Source organism: Acanthochromis polyacanthus, chromosome 2 (genome assembly GCF_021347895.1).
Source record: "Acanthochromis polyacanthus isolate Apoly-LR-REF ecotype Palm Island chromosome 2, KAUST_Apoly_ChrSc, whole genome shotgun sequence".
In the NCBI taxonomy this organism is placed as follows: domain Eukaryota; kingdom Metazoa; phylum Chordata; class Actinopteri; family Pomacentridae; genus Acanthochromis; species Acanthochromis polyacanthus.
The window spans coordinates 28,125,440-28,147,419 of record NC_067114.1 but is presented as its reverse complement, the minus strand read 5'-3'; the positions used below and the strand labels follow the sequence as shown (position 1 = coordinate 28,147,419).

The 21,980-nt window shown below is 38.9% G+C and overlaps 1 protein-coding gene across 1 annotated transcript in view; it reads right to left on the bottom strand.

Moving 5' to 3' along the window:
* si:ch211-186j3.6 (neural-cadherin) overlaps positions 1-21,980 on the bottom strand; it is a 416,158-nt gene that overhangs the window by 4,651 nt on the left and 389,527 nt on the right. Inside the window, exon 36 of the mRNA XM_051944931.1 lies at positions 1,237-1,391. Coding sequence (XP_051800891.1) covers positions 1,237-1,391 — 155 coding nt within the window. The remainder of the gene's footprint in view (positions 1-1,236; positions 1,392-21,980) is intronic.

Below are 21,980 nucleotides of genomic sequence, written 5' to 3'. Positions count from 1 at the left end.
GGGAGAGATGAGAGCAAACAGCAGCCAGAGTGAAAGACTGAATGTTTGGAGGGGAGAGAATCTGAGTAAAAAAATGAAATGTGACAGAAAAAAAGCAGAAAAATGAAAAGAGAGCAGAAAAACAATCAGCTCTCCCTCTTACACTTACTGCAAATGTTCCACCTGTTTAAGTTTCCAATCTATCTCCATTTGCTGTCTCAGAAAAGTAGTAATTTTAAGAATCTGCGTGCGAGTGTGTGCAGCCAAGAAGACAAAAATATGAGTGGAAGTGATTCAGTAAGGAGATGAGAGGCGTCTCTCTTTCTATCCATTACACACTGGTGCACTGGGGTTTAGCAGCTGCCTTTACTTTGACAAATACTGTATCAGCCAGTCACTTCAGTACTAATGTTATTCCACCAAAACTGTAACCAGGGCAGCAGAGATGAAAAAAGGATGTAGGAGGAGGAGGAGGAAGAAGAAATGATGCACATGGAGGAGGAGTGGGTCGCTTTGCAAAACTGATTATGTGATGAGTGGAAAGTGCTGCTTTTTTTTTATTCCTCCAGACAGATTTCAGACAAGATTCTCAAGAATTAAAAGCAGTGTTTGCTGTGTATAGGGGATTAGGACTGTGTGTGTGTGTGTGTGTCTGTCTGGTTTGTGTCTGGCTGCAGGTGATACAGTATGAAGGACAAAATCTTGAAGGTCCTGAGGTACCGATAAGGTGTGACAACAATCTTTATATGCAAGTTTGTTTTGTCTGCTGTGTGTGTGTGAGAGAGAGAATGGGTTGGTTTCAGCGATGCAGCAGCCACATGTGTTTGTTTCGATCAAAGCTGTGATATTATGCAAGCTCTTAAGTACTGTTGAGTGCTTGTGGGTTACATTGGCTGGTGGAGAGACGAGATAAGGATTTTGCGTGGGCCTAATTAAAACACTAGCACACACAGTGCAGGATTTTATTCCAAATTGAATTGACTGAATCCACTATAAAGCTGCTCGGTTGCATTCGCTGTGCCGCATTTCTGAGATAAAAGTAATAACAGCCTTTAAATTTAAAATTATACAGTTAAAAACAATTCACCTTTATGCAAGCATGAGTGCAGCATTAAAGCGCTTTAATAGTATTGCTTTAAACCATGCTTGAAATATGTTTGTGAGTAAAACTGAGTGCATCCCCATATGTCTTTGTAACTTTAACTCTGGGGAAAAGGGTACAATATGCATGCAGGTGTGCGTGTCTAAGGGGTGTACCTGGTCCTCCTCTCCACCTCCCTCCTCGTCATAGTTGAGGACGTTCTCTCGGATGTCCTCCCAGCCGTCGTGATGTGCTGAGACATGGTAAACACCCTCCTTGAGCCCTTTGTATGATCTCCAGCGAGTGTAGAGGAAAATGCCCAACAGCAGCACTGGAAGTAAGGACAGACAGTGATGAAGGTTCATCAGCACAGGCATTAGCATAACAAATTAAATTATCAAAATCCTTTAGGCAATTAAGATATGCCCCCAGAGAGAGGTACTCTTTGATAGGGTTGGCCTTGAGCATCATTTGCCATAAATGTGAGATGAAATGTGATCCTTTTTTAAAAAATCGACTCATAATGGTGCTTTAGAAACCAAGCCAACGAGTTATCTTATTGCTGATATTTGACAAAATATATTTCAAGGATTTCATGGAATGTAAATATTATATAAAGTAATTTACAGTTGTGACATCAAATCAGACTCAGATGTAGCACAATTGGCATGAGTGAGTTTGTGCATTCCCAGGAGACCAGTTCCACCTCAGCAGAGGGTCTGATCAGATCAACTGGCCACAGCAAATAAAACATTGCCCATGGCAGAATCACTTGGTGACATGGCAAATATGTTAGCAACAGCATATTTACAATTTCTGCTGAGGTAGAGCAACATTAACATTTATTTGGAGTTGTGTCTCTTACCATTTGATCACTATATGTGTCTGTTTTTGCTACCCCATGAGGGAGATGTTGCCTTATTTCACTGCTAAATGCTCCACAATGTATAGCTGTGGCAATCTCTCTGCCCCTGACCAAATTATAAAGTAAAGACTATTTTGCATTAATTGCTGGAGTGTTTAAAATTTTTTAAAAGGTGGATGCATCCAAAATCACTCAGTCTTAATTAAGATAAGACTGGGATCATTGTGTTTGGTAGACTGGAACTTTTGGATGACCCTAACATCACTTTCTGCCCTTTGGGTTCATGCAATTGATATTTTGAGAAAAACCTTAAAGTAATCGTCGACAGCTCCTTCAAATTTGATAAACAGATTAGCCCACGGGTCAAAACTAGCGTTTTTTTAGTTTAGACTTCATGTGCAGGTAAACCCTGTCTCTCTTGCAGTGTTATTCATGCTTTAATTACCATTTGCTTAGACTACTCTATGTGGGTGGAGAGCACTCGTCTCTTTAGTGTCTGCAGCTGATACAAAATGCAGCTTCCTGTCTTCAACAGGGCAAAGGAAGGATGATCAAATAACACCGGTATTGGCCTCCCTCCACAGGCTTCCTCTTCATTTCAGGATTGATGTTAAGATTTAAATGGGTTGCCATCAGCCATTGTAGCAGAAATCCTGCATCATCATTTCCCCATTGGAGCACTGAGGTTGACCATCCAGATGCTCTTGGATGTTCCGAGATCTAAGCACAAAAATATAAACGACTTTTGCGCTAGCTGCTTATAACTTCTGGAACAGTTCACCTTTTCATGTAAGAACTGATCAGACTTTAAAGCTCATGTCCGGAGTTTGAATTGCAGCATCTCCTAGAACACTGTTGGTCCACCCTCCCTCTGATTTCACCCCTTTATTTGTGCACGCGTGCAGAACCTGAGAGGAGTGCCCGGAGTGCTGCAGCATCTTGCCTGTTTTGCTGTTTTCCACTCTTCTACATTTAGTACATTTAGTAAATAATAAAGGAATTACGTTAGAATTCTGTATTGAGTCTAACTTGTTCTAATACCAAAATAACATGAATCTGCTAGGACGAACGAGTAAAGTTTCAATATGTGATTACACTCGTGTATCCCTCTCGATGACGTCGTTTATCAAACTTAGTGCATTTACGCGTGTATATGTGTTACATTGTTTATTTATTTCTATCTAGAGTTCAGAATTGCATGACTCCTCTGACGAAGAGTATGTCCCAGATGCCCCAACATCTTCCTCCAGAGGTCGGGCATCTAAACGAAGCCATCAGGCGGGCTATGGAGGCCGTGGTCGGGGAGCGACGCGAGCACCCCGAGCCAAAAAACGTCCTGCAGTCTCTTGGCCTGACAAGCCGTGGGATTGGTAACTTTTCTGGAAGTTGCTGATCCCTGATGCTCTCTCCTCCACAAGCAAAACAAATGTGCGCGCGGTTGCGTAGTGCGCAGCTCGCCCACCTCTGCATGGGCTTGCTTGCTGTGCGTGTAACCGTTGATTGACAGCATGACAAACGGAAGCTCGAACTTGATTGGTCGGCAGCGACCGGCGCTTTTTGGACTAACATGGGGGTCTATGAGAGGAAGGCGGAGCTCATGAATAAATTTTCATATCGCGTCATACTAACTTTATATTATAGTATCGAACTAGACTAACACATTTAAGCTTTGTTAAACAATGATACATAAATTGAAAACAAACGGAAACTCCAGACACGAGCTTTAAGTCACAGCTGAAGACCCACCTCTTCTCTTTAGTATACGATTCCAATTGAGCTTGACAACCTGATTTCATCTCTTACTGTGTAGCAACATTTTACTCTTTATATTTATTTATATTGTAATGCCTTCCTATACTCACATTTGTCTTTTAGTTGTTGTGTTTTGTGGCCCACTATTTTAATTGTGCAGCACTTTGGTTTGACGCCTGTTGTTTTTAAATGTGGCCTATAAATAAAATTCAGTTTGACTTTATTTTGTTTACTGTTGGTTTACCGGAGCTTTTTCACAAAGGAGACCTTTCTTCACAAAGCATCTACCTGCGGCATCTAGAAACAATGGTGATGACAGAGGTGAAAGGGAACCAAAGCAGTGGCAGGTCATAAAGGCAAAACCAATAAGCTGAAAGATGTGAAAGCACTTTTGAATTGTGCTTAGCTATTTACTGGGAACTGACAGGTGCGCAGAAAGAGCTGACACACCAGCAAAGCTTTCCTCGTTGAATTCATAACTAAAAATGTGACTCCCAGAGTATCAGGGGAATATATTCATATGAGCCCTGTCTTCAAGTAGTGTTCCCATGCAACTAACCTCGTCACAATATATACTTGTCACATCTGCTCCTTTTTATTTGATGTTTCTCCTGTTTGGCATACCCAAATGGAAAAGCTCAGAACAGAGGAACTGTAAGACAAACATGTGTATAGTTTCTGAAATTTAGATTTTTTGTCCCTGTCTATGATAATTCATATATAAATAACAATAGGATAGTTTCAGACACTCAAATGAACCACACCACAAAGCTTCCACATCTTATCAACAACAGCTGGATGAAATTCCAGACCTCGAAGCCTGAAATTACAGGAACTGAACTTTTTAATCTGCAGTGTCACTGGCGTCCCTGAAACTCATGTCATGTCCCTGAAAAGGCCGATTGTGTCAACCTCTTTTATTTATGTCTGTGACATGAGAAAACACACCGAAGCAATTTGATGACTATAAAACTTTTGCTGTCATTCAGATATTGCTGAGGTGTGCTTCAGTTGCTGCTTATTATGCTGCCTGCTTTCAACTGCTTGTAAGGAGGGACTTGCGTTCCATCATATGCCCTGAAATAGCTTGACTCACATGCAAAACCAAACTACTCATGTAGACCGATGTTTGGTTGCAACTGTGAATGATTAATTGTTGATAACCAATAGCAGTTCCTCCAACCACCAGTGACCTGCCCAGGGATGAAAACTAAACACAAATGTGAAGGAACACTTCCATTATGCAGTCAAATAACAAAAAATAGCCAACCCAACAATCCTATACATGGAGTACAGAAAATGTTTCTTATTAAAAGAAATTTTGTTTAATTTATTTATGAAAAAAAACATTTTTGATTCATTTTCAGTGTGCCTCTGTGGACTGAAGATTTATCAATAATTGAGGAATGTACACAGAATCAAACTTTATGATCATTTTAAAAGGCAGGGAAGCACCATTGCTTTTGTCGCTTTGCATGAAATATCGTTTGGTTCTCATGGCTTATGTAAAATCGTTTGGAGTGTTGTGGAGAACGATCGATCTATCCCATATTTACTAAGTTTAAACCTTATACTGTGTATGAAAGACTGGCGTGGTGACCATAATGTCATCCATTGGTTTGTGGATGAACATTGCTGAACTTCGGCTTACACCTTTAGCTGCTGCCATCTTGGCCTTGAGTGATAAGAGGATCTCACTGGAGAACGTAAAGACACTATGCACAGTGATACAGTAGCAATCTGTTCATCAAAATGTAGCCCTGCCTTGAAATATATTCTTCTTTATTGTCTATTTTACTCTAAATGGGACCATAATATACAAACTGAACGCTACACAATTTAGGGCCTTTCCACATACACTTCCCTTTTCAGGCCCAGATGCTATATCCTTCATTTATATACAGTCTTTGGTTTAAACATGAAAGTCTATATGCACAGTGCAAAGCTGCTTTGAACTAGCCTGAATGAAGCACTGTGTACCAGATCTACTAGTTTGCATTCTAACTGGTGACCTCTGACTAAAAGCATTCATGGTTGTTAGTAGTTACAGCAGTTCTTGCAAAACAGGAAGAAAATGCTTAGCTACCCTCCTGAATGTGAGTTTATTAGTTTAATTAATTTGTGCAAACATACACTACCTGTCAAATGCTTTAGAACACCACATTTTTTTTTCCATTTTTTTATTGGAAATTATACATGTTGATGTCTCATTATACTCTGAAATGAAAGCATAGAACAAATAAACAAATGGAATTCAAAGAAAATCTATTTACAAACCAAAATGTATTCTAAACTTTTTACTCGTCAAAGCAGACAGCTTTGGCAGATATAACAGCTGAACACACTCGTGGCATTCTTTCCACAATGGAAATCAGATATTCTTCAGAATGTTTTTCCCAACTCTGTTACAGAAGTTCCCATAAATGTGTGGCACTTTTAGGGTGCGGGCTGCATAGCGGCGTAGTGGTTAGCACTTTTGCCATGCAGCAAGAAGATCCTAGGTTCAAATCCCGGCCTGGGCCTGGGATCTTTCTGCATGGAGTTTGCATGTTCTCCCTGTGCATGCGTGGGTTTTTTCCAGGCACTCTGGCTTCCTCCCACAGTCCAAAAACATGCTGAGGTTAATTGATTACTCTAAATGTGACTGTGACTGTTTGTCTGTATATGTAGCCCTGCGACAGACTGGCGACCTGTCCAGGGTGTCCCCTGTCTTTGCCCGAGTCAGCTGGGATAGGCTCCAGCACCCCCCGCGACCCTAGTGAGGATAAAGCGGTGTATAGAGAATGGATGGATGGAGATATGCTTCAGCACTTTCTATTGTTTAGTTGGCTGATGTGGTCAACTAGAAGCTGTTGAGTGTATGAATTAAAATCCTCCAAGACAATTGTTACAAAGTGGTAGCTGGAGTTATTTCAACGATGCAGATATTTATGGAAAATACTGAAATGTGTTGTGCACATCCAACCACAGAACTTTCATCCATATTTTATATGAAGAACCATTTTCAATACTGCCTGCCCTTGCTCTGTTTTTTTTCTGCTTTTTTTAAAGCTCAATGTTTTTTTAATTTATTATCCCTTAATGTTATCTCTATAATAACATTTTAAAATGGCAAAATGCTTTTAATGTACACCAGAATGCAGGAAATAGGATCAATAATTTTCAAAATTAGACCCACTGTCAGTATCCCACACAAACCAAATGTCACTCTAAAATCTGGTCACAAGTTGGTAGCCCTGACACAGTGAAACAGAAGCTGAGCTCATTCACATATGATTAGGTGTAAAATATAAGACTTATTTAACTTGAGCTTTTATTTAGGAGAGTAATGATTGGAAAGCCAAATTAGCCCGCACAAATATACATCATAAATAAATAAGGTCACATTATTATACACCATTATGGGATAATTTATGGGATAATACTATAACCTTCGTTAATTTATGCTGATAGAGAATACATTGGACTTCATGACAGTTATCTGGTTCATGTAATAGACCTTGCAATAGCTGAAAGAAAAGAAGAAAAACATAAACCAGGTCAAAATATCAGGATTATGACTGTTACCAAAGCTACCATTGTAACAAAAATCTTTGCTGCCCATCACCATCAAAACATAGATCAAACTATAGAGGGTATGCATATGATGTAAAAACATGTCTGTTAGCATTGCACCATTCCATCAGCAGCAAAATAAGTGGGATTTCTTAAGTTTTTATTGAAGGTTCAATTTATATTGTGCACAATTTAAATGTAAACAGAAAATGAAACCTTCAGATTGCACATTAGGTGACAAATTAATGGGAAAAAACATTGGTTTTCTGGTTTTGCTGCTGTTCCCATGATGGAACGCTAACTGGCATCTTTTGCTAATTTTGGGCCTAATATGACTACCTTCTATAATATTTATTTTGGGACTAGTTAAGTTCTTCACCCTGCTCCTGTGAGGTCCAGTCAGACCTGGTTCAGTCCTGGGTTTAGTCCATGTAACCCTACTCCTGTGGGACAGAGTTTAGTGTCTGATTGTAATTCTGTTCAGTGAATGGGTAATTGAAGTTATGAAGTTATGTTTTGCTTTTGCTTCAGCACTTTCTATTTAGTTGGCTGATGTGGTCAACTAGAAGCCGTTGAGTGAGTGCATTAGAATCCTCCAAGACAAATGTTACAAAGTGGTAGCTGGAGTTATTTCAATTATGCAGATATTTATCGAAAATACTGAAATGTGTTGTGCACATCCAACCACAGAACTTTCATCCATATTTTACAAGAATAACCATTTTCAATACTGCCTGCCCTTGCTCTGTTTTTTTTTCCTGTTTTTTTGAGCTCAATGTTTGTTTTTATTATCCCTTAATGTTATCTCTATAATAAGATTTTAAAAGGGCAAAATGCTCTTAAAACACACCAGAATGCGGGAAATAGGATCAATAATTTTCAAAATTTTCTGGGGGAGGGCCCCCAGACCCCCCACCAGCATCACACATAGACCAAATCTCACTCTAAGGTTTGGTCACAAGTTGGCAGCCCTGAATTATTGTGTTGTGAGCAAAAGTCATAGCCACTATGGCCTAAAACATTTACACAGTAAAAGTATCTCTGAACAAATCTAACTCTGTCTTAAAAGTGGAAAAGCAAATTCTCAGTTTTCGTTAGCTGTTTGTGAAATTAAACATTCACTCACATCCTGTGCACCCCCCCTCCTTCCGTCCTTAAAACCTATAGTGACGCCCCTGCAGCCAGCCCTGTGTCTTAAAGAAGAGAAGTGTGCAGATCAACTTGTAACCACTGCATTATAGGTGTATACATACTTGTATGATAATTTGGATGTCTCAGTTGCTTCATAAACAAAGATACAGCTATTGAAACACAGTCAAATAAATAATAAGTGATCTTTTGGGTATTAGTATTTTTTTTCTCATAAAAGATGTAAAGCTTGGTATGACTATAAAACATTTTATCACAACAGGCAAACATTTGTCCTATCCGATGCTGGTGAGAATGGAATAATTTTAATATTCCTATACTATTCTCTAAATCCTCATATATATATATATATATATATATATATATATATATATATATATATATACAATATACAGTGCCTTGTGAAAGTATTCGGCCCCCTTGAACTTTTCAACCTTTCGCCACATTTCAGGCTTCAAACATAAAGATATAAAATTTTAATGTTTTGTCAAGAATCAACAACAATTGGGACACAATCGTGAAGTGGAATGAAATTTATTGGATATTTTATACTTTTTTAACAAATAAAAAACTGAAAAGTGGGGCGTGCAATATTATTCGGCCCCTTTACTTTCAGTGCAGCAAACTCACTCCAGAAGTTCAGTGAGGATCTCTGAATGATCCAATGTTGTCCTAAATGACTGATGATGATAAATAGAATCCACTTGTGTGTAATCAAGTCTCCGTATAAATGCACCTGCTCTGTGATAGTCTGAGGGTTCTGTTTAAAGTGCAGAGAGCATCATGAAGACCAAGGAACACACCAGGCAGGTCCCAGATACTGTTGCGGAGAAGTTTAAAGCCGGATTTGGATACACAAAGATTTCCCAAGCTTTAAACATCTCAAGGAGCACTGTGCAAGCAATCATATTGAAATGGAAGGAGTATCAGACCACTGCAAATCTACCAAGACCCGGCCGTCCCTCTAAACTTTCACCTCGATCAAGGAGAAGACTGATCAGAGATGCAGCCAAGAGGCCCATGATCACTCTGGATGCAGAGATCTACAGCTGAGGTGGGAGAGTCTGTCCATAGGACAACAATCAGTCGTACACTGCACAAATCTGGCCTTTATGGAAGAGTGGCAAGAAGAAAGCCATTTCTCAAAGATATCCATAAAAAGTCTTGTTTAAAGTTTGCCACAAGCCACCTGGGAGACACACCAAACATGTGGAAGAAGGTGCTCTGGTCAGATGAAACCAAAATCCAACTTTCTGGCCACAATGCAAAACGATATGTTTGGTGTAAAAGCAACACAGCTCATCACCCTGAACACACCATCCCCACTGTCAAACATGGTGGTGGCAGCCTCATGGTTTGGGCCTGCTTTTCTTCAGCAGGGACAGGGAAGATGGTTAAAATTGATGGGAAGATGAATGGAGCCAAATACAGGACCATTCTGGAAGAAAACCTGTTGGAGTCTGCAAAAGACCTGAGACTGGGACGGAGATTTATCTTCCAACAGGACAATGATCCAAAACATAAAGCCAAATCTACAATGGAATGGTTGACAAATAAACGTATCCAGGTGTTAGAATGGCCAAGTCAAAGTCCAGACCTGAATCCAATCGAGAATCTGTGGGCAGAGCTGAAGACTGCTGTTCACAAACGCTCTCCATCCAACCTCACTGAGCTCGAGCTGTTTTGCAAGGAAGAATGGTCAAGAATTTCAGTCTCTCGATGTGCAAAACTGATAGAGACATAAACCAAGCGACTTGCAGCTGTAATTGCAGCAAAAGGGGGCGCTACAAAGTATTAATGCAAGGGGGCCGAATAATATTGCACGCCCCACTTTTCAGGTTTTTATTTGTTAAAAAAGTGTAAAATATCCAATAAATTTCGTTCCACTTCACGATTGTGTCCCACTTGTTGTTGATTCTTGACAAAAAATTAAAATTTTATATCTTTATGTTTGAAGCCTGAAATGTGGCGAAAGGTTGAAAAGTTCAAGGGGGCCGAATACTTTCACAAGGCACTGTATATATCAAATACAGGGCACATCATGTTGTACTGAAACCATTTACCATTTAGATTTTGTGGTATGAAGAAAACTGATTTAGCTTCTCCTCTGCAGTCTACTGATGTCTCACAGACAGGAACCTAACATTGTACTTTTCTGGTCTTCACGAGATAATGAAAATATGTTCAACTATATGTGTGTGTTTATTTCTAACATCTGCATTTTCAATATATGCCCAGATTGTCTGAAGTGTGCAGACAGAGGAGTACTGCATGAATCATAATATATCACGACTAATAGACTAACTTGTGACGAAGGTTTCCTTCTATCATTTTTCTTTATTGCACACAAAGACACATCGTACTTTCAGGCGATGCTACTTCACTCAAAAGAGTTGAATAAAGAAACTAAACAAATAAAATGTTGAGCTGATATTTGTTTCTAAAATGGAGAAAAGAAAAATCTGAGCTACTTTTTCCTATTGTGTTTTCTGGAAATGCCCTTGACATGTAATGTTAAAAATGTCACTGAATATTGCTTGTACAAGACACAGACAAATGAAGTATGGATGTTTTGACAGAAAAACAGACAAAGCGACTTTTGAAAGGAGAACTATGCGCTCTCATAATGTTTTCCAACAGCTGACACAACTACCAGCAGCCACACAATCGGCATCCTGCAGGGCTGAAAAATAAATTCAGTACAGAGCTGCCATAAGACTGCAGCTGCATGAAGGGCCACAAGAGGCTGGCAAGAAAGACCAATCCATCCCCGTAGACCTTCAGATTAAAAGGCCCAATTTTACATCAGAAAAAAACTGAATGTTTACAGCCTGGTACCAAACCAGCTTCAGTCTCTGTTTGTTTTTTTGTTTTTTTTGTTTTTTAATTTACAAATGTTTGTCATGCATTGTGTTGCATTCTCTTCTCATTCCACTTAAGGCAAGAGTGTCAAACTCATTTTAGCTCAGGGGCTATATTCAGCCCAATTTAATCTCAAGTGGGCAAAGTTAAGGAACCACCTTTTTAGAAAATATTATGAACAAACTGAAAGTTCTTAAGAAAAACAAAGTCAATTTCAACAACATTATGCCTCAGTTTATCATTTATACATTACAACTTAGAGATCACAGAGTGTCTACAAAGGGACAAAACATTTAGCCACAGGTATCTCGAACTGAATGATATAGTATTCTACTTTATAATCAAATTGACAAAAGTCAGACAAAAAACGACAACAAAAACAGGACAAAAAATTTAAAAAATGAGACACAAAATCACAAAAGCAAAAAGAAAATGACAAAAAAAATAGACAGACAAGGGAGACAAAAAACACAAAACATCAAAAACGATGCACAAAACAACAGATAAAGCGAAACACAAAATGACAAAAATATGACAAAAAACATTAATGAGACAAAAGAGAAACAACAAAAATGAGAAACAAAACCACAAAAAATACGAGACAAACGTCAGAAGTCGGGCAAAAAAGACAAAAAACAACAAAAAAACCCCAAAATATTATAAAAAATTTGACACAAAATGACAAAAGAACAATAAACAATGTAGTATTCTATGATCAAAACAACTTATCATGGTCTAGAAAATTATTTAAATGTATAGTTTTGCAAATTTACAATTTGCAGTTGATGTCTTCTCTAATTTTGACACTTTACCAAGATATAATTGTGATGCACTGGATCATATGTTTAATTTAAATCATATCAGTTAAAAGTTTCCCCTTCTGTTATATTAAATAATATGGAATTAAACATCATATCAATGTCCTACATGAGTGCTCTGACTGGCTCAAAACAGATTTTCAATTACTGACTAATATCCATGGTCGGCTACTTAAAATGCAGATTAAAAATGATTCACAACCTCATTCATTTACAAAAAATAAAATAAAAATCTGGAGTTAAAAGGTGATTATAATTGTGTGACTGAAAGGCTTTGTAGACATAAAACATGCTTTAGATTTTAACTACTGCAGGGAGAGATGACAGTGTTGATTGTAAATGGCACTACAAGACTACTAAGAACACTCCAGGCAATGAAAAGGGAAGACAATTAGTGGCCTGACGTCTCACTGGAACTAGGTACATTCCAATTACTAATTGACAGCTGTGACATGTAAACTTTTAGACTGCAGGAGGGCTTTAAAGACTAATTTAAAAATTGTATCTGAGAAAAGAAGGGGAAGACAGAGAGCGATTTCTTTTGGTTTTATTAACAAGTTTTAAGGTAATTCAATTTTAATTAAACGCAGACTGTGGGCAGCACGCACTCAAATGCATATTTCAACCAATCTGCATGTATTTCCCACTCTAGCGTTACCGTGACCTTTTCAAATGTCTAACAAATCCCCTGTGTCTTGTCTCATACCTATCACCTCTTGCCTTAGTTAACACTTCAAAATTCACTAGTCTTTCCATAATATTACCCTGCTTTACACCCACACAAACTCTCACTGTGTCACTCTGATATTCATTTTTTACCTTGAATTCAACTGATCCCCCCCCCCCCCCTCGAATGAAACAATAAAAAGACTTCTTCTTTTTATTTCCTCATAGAATTGAAGAGGACGCATCTCGTACAATCTGGAGTGGAATGCTTAGATGATGTTTACTTTCTGAGTCGTACACTTTCTTTAACTCTGCTTTTTCCAAGGCTGCACATAGTAGAGCTGCATTTAATCACATTTAAGAACAGCAGCAATCATATAACACTACCCATTTCAAGTGGCAGCTTTATAAATACCCAGGCTGTTCAAATCCGGTTAATCTGAGGTAAGACATCGCCGTGAAAAATCTGTGATCTTAACTCAAACACATTTTATAAACAACTGTCTCGCCTTCTTCGCCGACCTCTGCTTTTTATTTTTAATCCACGTCTTTCTTCTACATAACAACTAAAATCCAGCAGCCAATCCATCATGTAAGCACCCCAACAGAAGGCACTCAAACTCCCTGTGAATTGATAACACCCCATTAAACAGCCCACCCTCTGACAACTCTGTAAGAGTAAATTCACTCAGCCAGAAACCAGCTGCACAGTACGAGAGGAAAAATCAATATTCATTTACTGTCAACTTGTCCCCCTCACCACAACTCCAATGTCTGGCAGATTTATAAGACAAAATTGTTTCAAGAGATTCACAGTTTCATTTTTAGAGTGACATTATGGCTTTTAATGGCGAGCGAACAAGAAGGGGAAAAAGAAACAGAAAGACCGACTTTTGTTTGGGCAACAGACGCTTGTGACTGACTACTGCAGTGGGTGGCCTTGACGCTGGAGAGACAGTGAACTGGAACAAACAAGGTCACAGGTTCACTTCCCTACTCAGACTGCAATGCTCCTCATTTACTGTGTGGTGCCCTGAGCTTACCAGAGACAGAAAAAATAAATACACTGAAACAGCGCTGAGACGCAGCTGGGCCAGCCACCGAGAGGTTTCAAAAGCCAATGAGAAAATAGTGTTTGAAGAGCCAAGGCTGGGTCATATTCAATAATGAAATCATGAGAATAAAGAAACTGTGTGTTGTAAGAATGAGATAATGAAAACATGGACATGATGAGCCTTAACATATCCCTCTCCCCATAAACAATACAATGCACAATACCAAAGGCCAGGAAGAAGTAATACATTATGCATTTTTGATGTCATCCGCCCATTAAAAATAGCTTTAAAATGGCCCGTATATATTGCAGAGATCAGACATAATGATCAGACGTAATGAACTTTAATCACAGACTGTATACAAAAGGTAAAAGTATCCACTTTGACATGACACCGCTCATTGGTGAACTACCGTTTTGAAGCCTCAAGTTTGTTGTTCTGTTGAAAAAGAACGAAATGAACAAGATTTAGAACTGACTGAGACCTTGATAACACTATGAACAGTAGCCTGGTAGCAATCTCTCAATCCCAAGGTGGCCCCACCCAAGGACATGTTCCACTTGACTGTCTATGTTACTATTTTCCTGGGACCACAACTTACAAAAAAATAAAAAATGCTGAATTCAGTCAATGAGTCTGAACTCATTGTGAATATGCTCAGTGAGGTAACAAACTGATGGAGAAGCAGGGTCATTTTAATAGACTTTTGAACGAATAGATTTCTTTATTCCAACTGGAGTACTCATCCACTGCTGTTAAAAAGGATGCTAGTGCATTTAGGTGGACAAAATTTGTGTGCAACAAAAAGCCATAGTAACTCTGCAGCGCAGTTGGTTGTATTTAGTGTGGCAGAAAAGCGCATTCTAAAATTTGTTCTCATGCTCCCAGTCCTGATTTACTGCAATGTAGGCCTGACATTCCAAGTTTCTCTTTTTATCTTAGGTAATTTTTTTTTTCATAATATGTTTGACAGATTTCAAACAGTCTTTCACTGTTTCTGCTAGATTTTCAGATGTAAAGCACTTTGTAACTCTGCTGGCTTGGGCTTATTACTCCACCACGGAACGCGGCGGAGTTATGTGACGATCGGCGTTGGTTTGTCTGTCTGTCCGTCTGTTTGTCTTTCCGCAACATTACTCAAGAACACATGAACAGATTTAAATAAAATTTTCAGGGAAGGTCAGATATGACACAGCGACCAAGTGATTAGATTTTGGAAGTGACACAGCTTATAGTCTGAAACCACAATTTCTACATCATTGTGACATAGTGGTAGCCTAGCCGCGCTAGACAACCCACGGCAACGAATTTAATTCTCTGCCAGGGTGGGTCTAGTTACCCTCCATAAGGCTCGAGGTTGGATGCTCCTAAAACTGGCCAGACGAATCACCATGAAGTCTAGAGTCAGAAGGCGGGCGTAACTAAGTGACGACAGAGGCGACGATTCTGACAGAAACAACTAGCCTAGCCACGCTAGACAACCCACGGCAACGAATTTAATTCTCTGCCAGGGTCGACAACAAAAATGACAACAGTCGTTGAGCTCCATTAGCACAGACTCTGAATAATCTTTCTGTTAACATGTCTGTAATATACTTGAGCTTCACCCATTGACTGTATAAATAAGGCTTCACCGAACTACCGCATCCTCTGATTTCTGGCGCTCTAGGAGCCTATTCGTTGCGCTGATTGGTTGTATACCTACCCACTTGCAGCAGAATGATTTGATGCATAACCTTTTAGCCCGCCTCCCTCCCTGTCGAGCGTGCCTAGACCCTTGCATCTTCAGAGCATGGGTCTAGCGCGGCTAGGCTAAGATAGTGGCACAGTGTCACTATAACATGACACGTGAATACTGCGGCAGCTGCCTGTTGACGATCACATGATTGCGATCCCACTACAAATCCTCTGCTACGGACTTATCGGGACTTATCTGTCACAAATGATACAAGACTGAACAGCCTTCGTGGAGTACTGTGCTCTGAGTGCTTTTCTTGTTATCATCGTCAGTACCTGATAATGTACTACTTCTCTCCAGATTCTTCTATTTCTTACATTTTCTGAAGGACGTCTGCATTTAAACAGACAAAGTAAGAAGCAGAAAGCATTTCTTTTTCTGTTTCATTGTGACTGATAGTCAATGAATGGTTATAAATGAAGCTTCTGTATGAGAAACATCAACATGCAATAATGTCAGTAGTCTCAGCAAACAATAGACTTCACATGGACTCCATTAAGCATTTCTTTTTTTCACAACACAACAACAACAACAACAACAACAGCAGCAAAAACAACAAAAATCAGGATGTGATGTGAACAGAGACACACAAAGAAATCTGATCTTGAGCTGCTGTGAAGAGGACTGTACTGCACTGTATGAATCAATATCCTGTGCATTGGGGTTTAGGACTATATGAAGTGAAAAATACAGCCTGTAATATAGACTCAAGCAAAACTGCAAATAAAAGAGGTGTGTTACTGCTTGGTTTATGGCAGTGGAGTTTATGCTTTTATGTGTTTGCATTCTCTGCTGCTCCCCTCTGATGAGTGTGTGCATGTGCGTGCGTGCGTGTGTGTGAATGGATGAAGAAGTGGCTGGAGTGAGCTCCATGGGGAGGTGAGCAACGAAGCTGGAGGTCAGGGTATACAAGATGAATCTGCTCTGTTCAAAGTCCTCTCTAGAGGGCAAACAAAGAAATGGAGAATTTGATCGGTATTTCTGACAGTGTGTGCGTGAGAGTGAAGAGTGAGCCTGAAAAGACAGATTATGTGTTTATTTGTTTACACTGCCTCCAAGGTCCTGTGCTGTCTTTGACCATCACTCCTTTTTTGGTTTAACTTCCCTCTCTCTGCTTAACTCTTACTCCTGCCTGCAACTCACCCTCCCTCTGTCAAAGCTGCTTTGACTATTTTCTTCGTCCACTCACCCCCTCCACACCACCTTTAAAATCAGCCATTAGCAACAATCCCTACATTACATCTACTTCTGAAGCTACTCTTGGATTTGCCTTTGGGAGTCTGTACCACATTAGATATTACACATACCCCCTCAAATCTGACCTGAAGTAATTCACTTCTAAATATCATAGCTGCTTGAAATGAACTGACTTTGTCTCAACAATTGGAATGCAGATGTCAGTTAAACACCCTGCAGAAGCCTCTAAAAATTATTGCAATGCCCATTTATGGAAGAGTGGATGTACAGTGAGGTGGCATGTAACAGTCTGATGAGCAGGGAAATCCACTGCATCTACTGAGCAGTTAAAATGGCGCTGAATGAGTGTGTGCGTAATGGGGTTTCCATTTAGACAACCAATATCTGCAACCCTTGCAATGAGATCAGTGTCTATGAGTACATCAACACAGGTCAATAATATCTTATGGATTTTTCCCCCATCAAACTATACTTCTGTGTGCTGGAGCCATCTATCTCTTATGTGCTTGATCTATCACTGCTCTTCTTCTCCTTCCCCTTTTTAAAATCAGTTTCAAGCAATTTTTGTTGCAGCTGACAAGAAATGAGGTTTTCACAGGTTCTTAGCTTTAATGATGACATCTACAGGAAAATGATGGGACTGAACAATAATAATTGATTACTTTCAGGTATTGAGTTTTTTTCCAGCTCACACACCATTTGAGAACTCAGACTAACCTTCAGTAGTTGTAAGAGAACTCTGCCCACACTGAATGCTTTTGTGCCAAAAAAAAACTACAAGCAAATTGGTCCCCAAAGTTATTATTATTACTTTTTTAATGCAATTCATTTAGTTCACACCGCAGTAAAACCCTGCATAGAAACCTAATATAATAGTTAATTCAAAGCCAGTATTTGTCCAATATATGAGCTTGGTCAGCACCTTTTGCTCTGTGGTTCGTTTTCTCAAGGTTAACTGTGCTTAATGAGTCTTTCTATCTTTTTTCTCTCTCCATTGGTCTTGTTATCGATCCAAAGATGTCCTTTCTTTCACACAATGCTCCACCTCCTCTTGTAAAAACGTGCTAGTGGTGTCAAACTTTATTTTAGTTATACTTCAGCAATGCTGCTACAGAGATGTGGGTATGAACTGACTCTCAGTCAGACATGCACACCATACCCAGGGACATTTTGAACAGTAGCGCATAAATCAACCAAAAAGATGCAGTGAACATTAGCAGTGTGTGTGTATCTATATATATGCATAACTACTTTAAATTCTGTTTGTCAGGTTCAGTTGTAAATTCATCTCCTAAGGCATGTAGAATTTAATATCATCCAAACTAGCTAGAGGTGGTCAGACATACATTTTCACCACATTAGCATGAAATAAAAAATGTGACCAGTGTCTAGTGCGTCTGCAGAGATGAACTGTCAAAGGGTGTTTTGTAAAGAATGTACCATGAATAATATAAAAGAATGACAATGTGCAATATGAATTTAATCTCCATCTGTCCTTAGCTGCTGCACCCTCGATTTTATAGAAACAGCGAGTGGAATCTCGACTGTGATATGGGACACTTGAAGTGAGAAACCTACAAAGAATTATAACAGGATCAGGACTCCAGAATGTTTTAGTGTCTTCAAGTTTGTTGCTTTGGTTTTACGAACATCACCTGTGCTGTTCAAACAGATCGTTCTTGATGATAGCGCTCAATTTTCAAACGACAAAGCAGGCAGCTCACTTGATATGACAGTTAAAACTTTCAGCAACTAAGGAGCCAGTTCCCTCACAAGCTGGTGGAGGACAAAGTCAGAGACAAATGATGAGTGAAAACTAGACTTCTACTCGCTAGGTCTATGATACAATCACAGCTTGCTGCTAGAGGTCAGTAAATAAAAATACATATATATGTACATTAAACTCAACAATACTGAGAGATGAATATGTATTATAAAGGGAAATTCTATGTAGATAAAATCTAGATGAAAGTGTGTTTAGTGGATAATAGCCCAGAACATACATTGTCTGATTGACTTAATATTAGGGCTGGGCATTAATTAATTAACCCCAGCAATTATTTTATCACGCATTAACACATTTTTCAAAAGCAATTGTTATTATTGTAGAAGTCTGTTGCTCAGTGGCTCTGAACACACAGACAGACAAACCATGGACCACAAGAGGGCTGGGTGTTGATCAGTACTTGGGATGGGTGTCATCAGGTCTCATCCAAACTAACAGTGGAGGGAGGCTTCGGCACACTGGTTGGATCCGCGTGTGGGAGAAGTAGAGATAAACTAAAACAAGACAAGCTAACAAATGCTGCAGCAAAGTAGTTAGCTGTAGCCTGAGGAACATTCTCAGGATCCCAACGAATGACGGCATGAGGCTCAACCTGCATCACTAGCAGGTGACCCATACACAAGGGCTATAGTCACTGCCGCGTAGACTGTTTATGCTGAATAAAAAATGTTTCTGCTGGTACCTGTTCAGAAAAAAAAAAAAGAATACAGATGTATAAATGTTAACTTGTTTTTGCTGGGAAGGCTCCTGTTATGTTACGATTGTGGCTCTGGACTCTGAGGGTAACTTGTTTTTCTATAACAAACCAGATAAAATGTTAATGCCCTTGCAGTGGCAAGTAGCTTTGGTTTTATTTGATTTGATTTCATGAATGTTTAGGTTGATATGTACAAAACATATTTTAACGGCTACCATGTAAAGGGGATACTGCTGTTAAAAAGCAGCAGTTTTTTTGTTTGAAGTGTTTGCAAACCAAATATAACAGTAATTTTGTTTACATAACAGTACTTTAAACATGAAAGTGCAAAACACACTACTTTTAAATTCAATATTTAATTTTATGTATAACAATGTGATTGGTCGCGCTTAAAAATTTCAATCGTTGGCCAGTACTACTCAATATACATACAAGAGACTTTTGTAATACATGATGAAGTTAAGAAATTTAATTTTGTGGTATTTAAAACAAAGGAAGTGAAGGCAATCTAATGCATAGCCCATTTCTTTGGTGCAGCAGTTTGTCTTTGATGGTCCATTTGTCTTTCATAGTTGGACAGCTCAACTAAAAAAACAAAACAAAACAACAACAACAAGAAAATGTAGAAATCCACACCAAAAGTTGCAAACATCCAAGGCTTGAAATAATCCAAAATAACATCAGCAGTTTCTATTCTGTCCAACATGTTCTCTACACTGCTTCAAATCAATCCTACATCAGTGAGGTATTGTGCTGAGGAAGATAAAAATGAATAAATAAAACTTTTGTGTTGTTTGTTTTTTGTCTTTTTTTTTTTTGGTCATGGGGGATTAGGGTATGGATAACACATACTGACCAGAAATAAAACAGATTTTTGTTTTTCAGTATGAACAGAGAGGGAGATTGGTTTTAGATTCAAGGCTCTTATAGTCAACAGAAAGTCTGCTGAAGCAGTATGAGGTGCTGGTGGGGTCCAGAAGAGAGGCAGTAGTGATAGAACTCATCGGGGACAAAAGCAGCACAGAGATGTTCTGAAAAATATTGGCTTCGGTTGTAAATGCGTTTTAAATTATCGCGTGCATCTTATTGCCACTGCAAAATTTCATCATCAAGGAAAATCAGACGGACAATTTCCTCAGTGATGGACTCAGTTCATAGCTTTTTGTACAATCACACAATCAACCCCCTCAACAAATGACAGTAGTCAATGTTCCCTTAGAAATGATCTTTGTAACTAAGCATTGTTGCCAAACCCGCAGCAAGAAAACTGCTACAAGTGTAAAATGTGGTGGTGGGGGCAGGCGGAATAACGGTTGATTTAGTGAAAGGGTGGATGTTTTTTACCCTCAAACATAAGTTATTAATTACATGTTTTTGAACCAAAGGGCATAAAGTCTTTAAATTCCAATGGCTCAAAACTGAAATCATGTTTTTTCATGTTTCAAAAAGACTCTCAATGCCGTTGTAAGGTAACGAGCCTTTTATTGGCTAAAAAGATGAAAAATGTTTTGTGGAAATAACCAAAATACTTCCTTTTCATCTCAGCTGGCTGGTGGAGTGTGTCAGTGTCTGTGTTTGATCATCAGTTAAGGCTAGACTGAGCTCTGCTGGGGAATGAAACACTGAAGCGTTATCCTCACTAATATGAATATTTTGCAAAGTGTTCATATTTCTTTCCTCTATGTCGAGGCATTTAATGCACATACAAACTATCTTTTAGGTCTCTCAAACAGAGATTTATTCAAATGTCCCCTGAAGTGCACATTTTTCAAAACTCTCGTTTAGGTTATGTCGGAGGACTAACTTGCCTAAACAGCATAAACAGACAAGAATCTTAATTTCACCATATCTACACATCACTGAACTGACACACATTTTGTAGACAGTAGATATATATTCACCATGGATTTTGCCTGAGCAGGATATTTGACTGAACAGGTACATTGTTCTAAAATATCCATCCATATATTATCTACACACTGTTTTATCTTCATTAGGGTCATGGGGGGCTGGAGTCTTTCCCAGCTGACTTAGGGTGAAGACAGGTCACCAGTCTATCACAGGGCTACACAGAGAGACAAATAATTCATATTCACACCTACAGACACTATAGAATCACCATTTAACCTCTGCCTGTTTTTGGACTGTGGGAGGAAGACGCAGTACTCGGAGATCCCAGTTGAGGGTGATAACCATTGAGCCACTATGCAGCCCTGAAAATAGTGTTTTTAATACAATACATCATTTCCAATATAATGTGTGCTAGACAACAAATCAAAGGAAATTTGAAGCGATTTTGAAAAATACTGCAATTATCTGATGTGGTAAATGTAAAATATATAGTCGTCATGTCTGATGCTAAATTCACCAGAAAATCTTATCTTAAGACGTTCTTGGGTTTTGGGTTTTGCCAATGAGCTTCACATTTACTTATGTGAAGCTGAATGATACTGAATGTTCTGGTGTGAGGAGGCGGTAAAGCAAGGGGTCACCAACATGCATCTTCCTTACAGACTACAATGACTGTGAATGCATACATGGAATACTTCATCTTCCTTTAAAAGAAACAAACTTCCCTATCAGACTAATTATGTTGGACTTAAATTTCTTGGATGGATCACACTCACGCCTTCCTCAGTAGTACAGTCAGCTCTACTGAACTTAGGAATGAATGTACTTTCAGTTGGAAAGATTTGGTTATTGTACAGAATGTGAAGAAGCATCTGGTGGAACATTTAATGAGGGGCTGTCTATGTCGTATTTAGCCAAGATTAAAATGA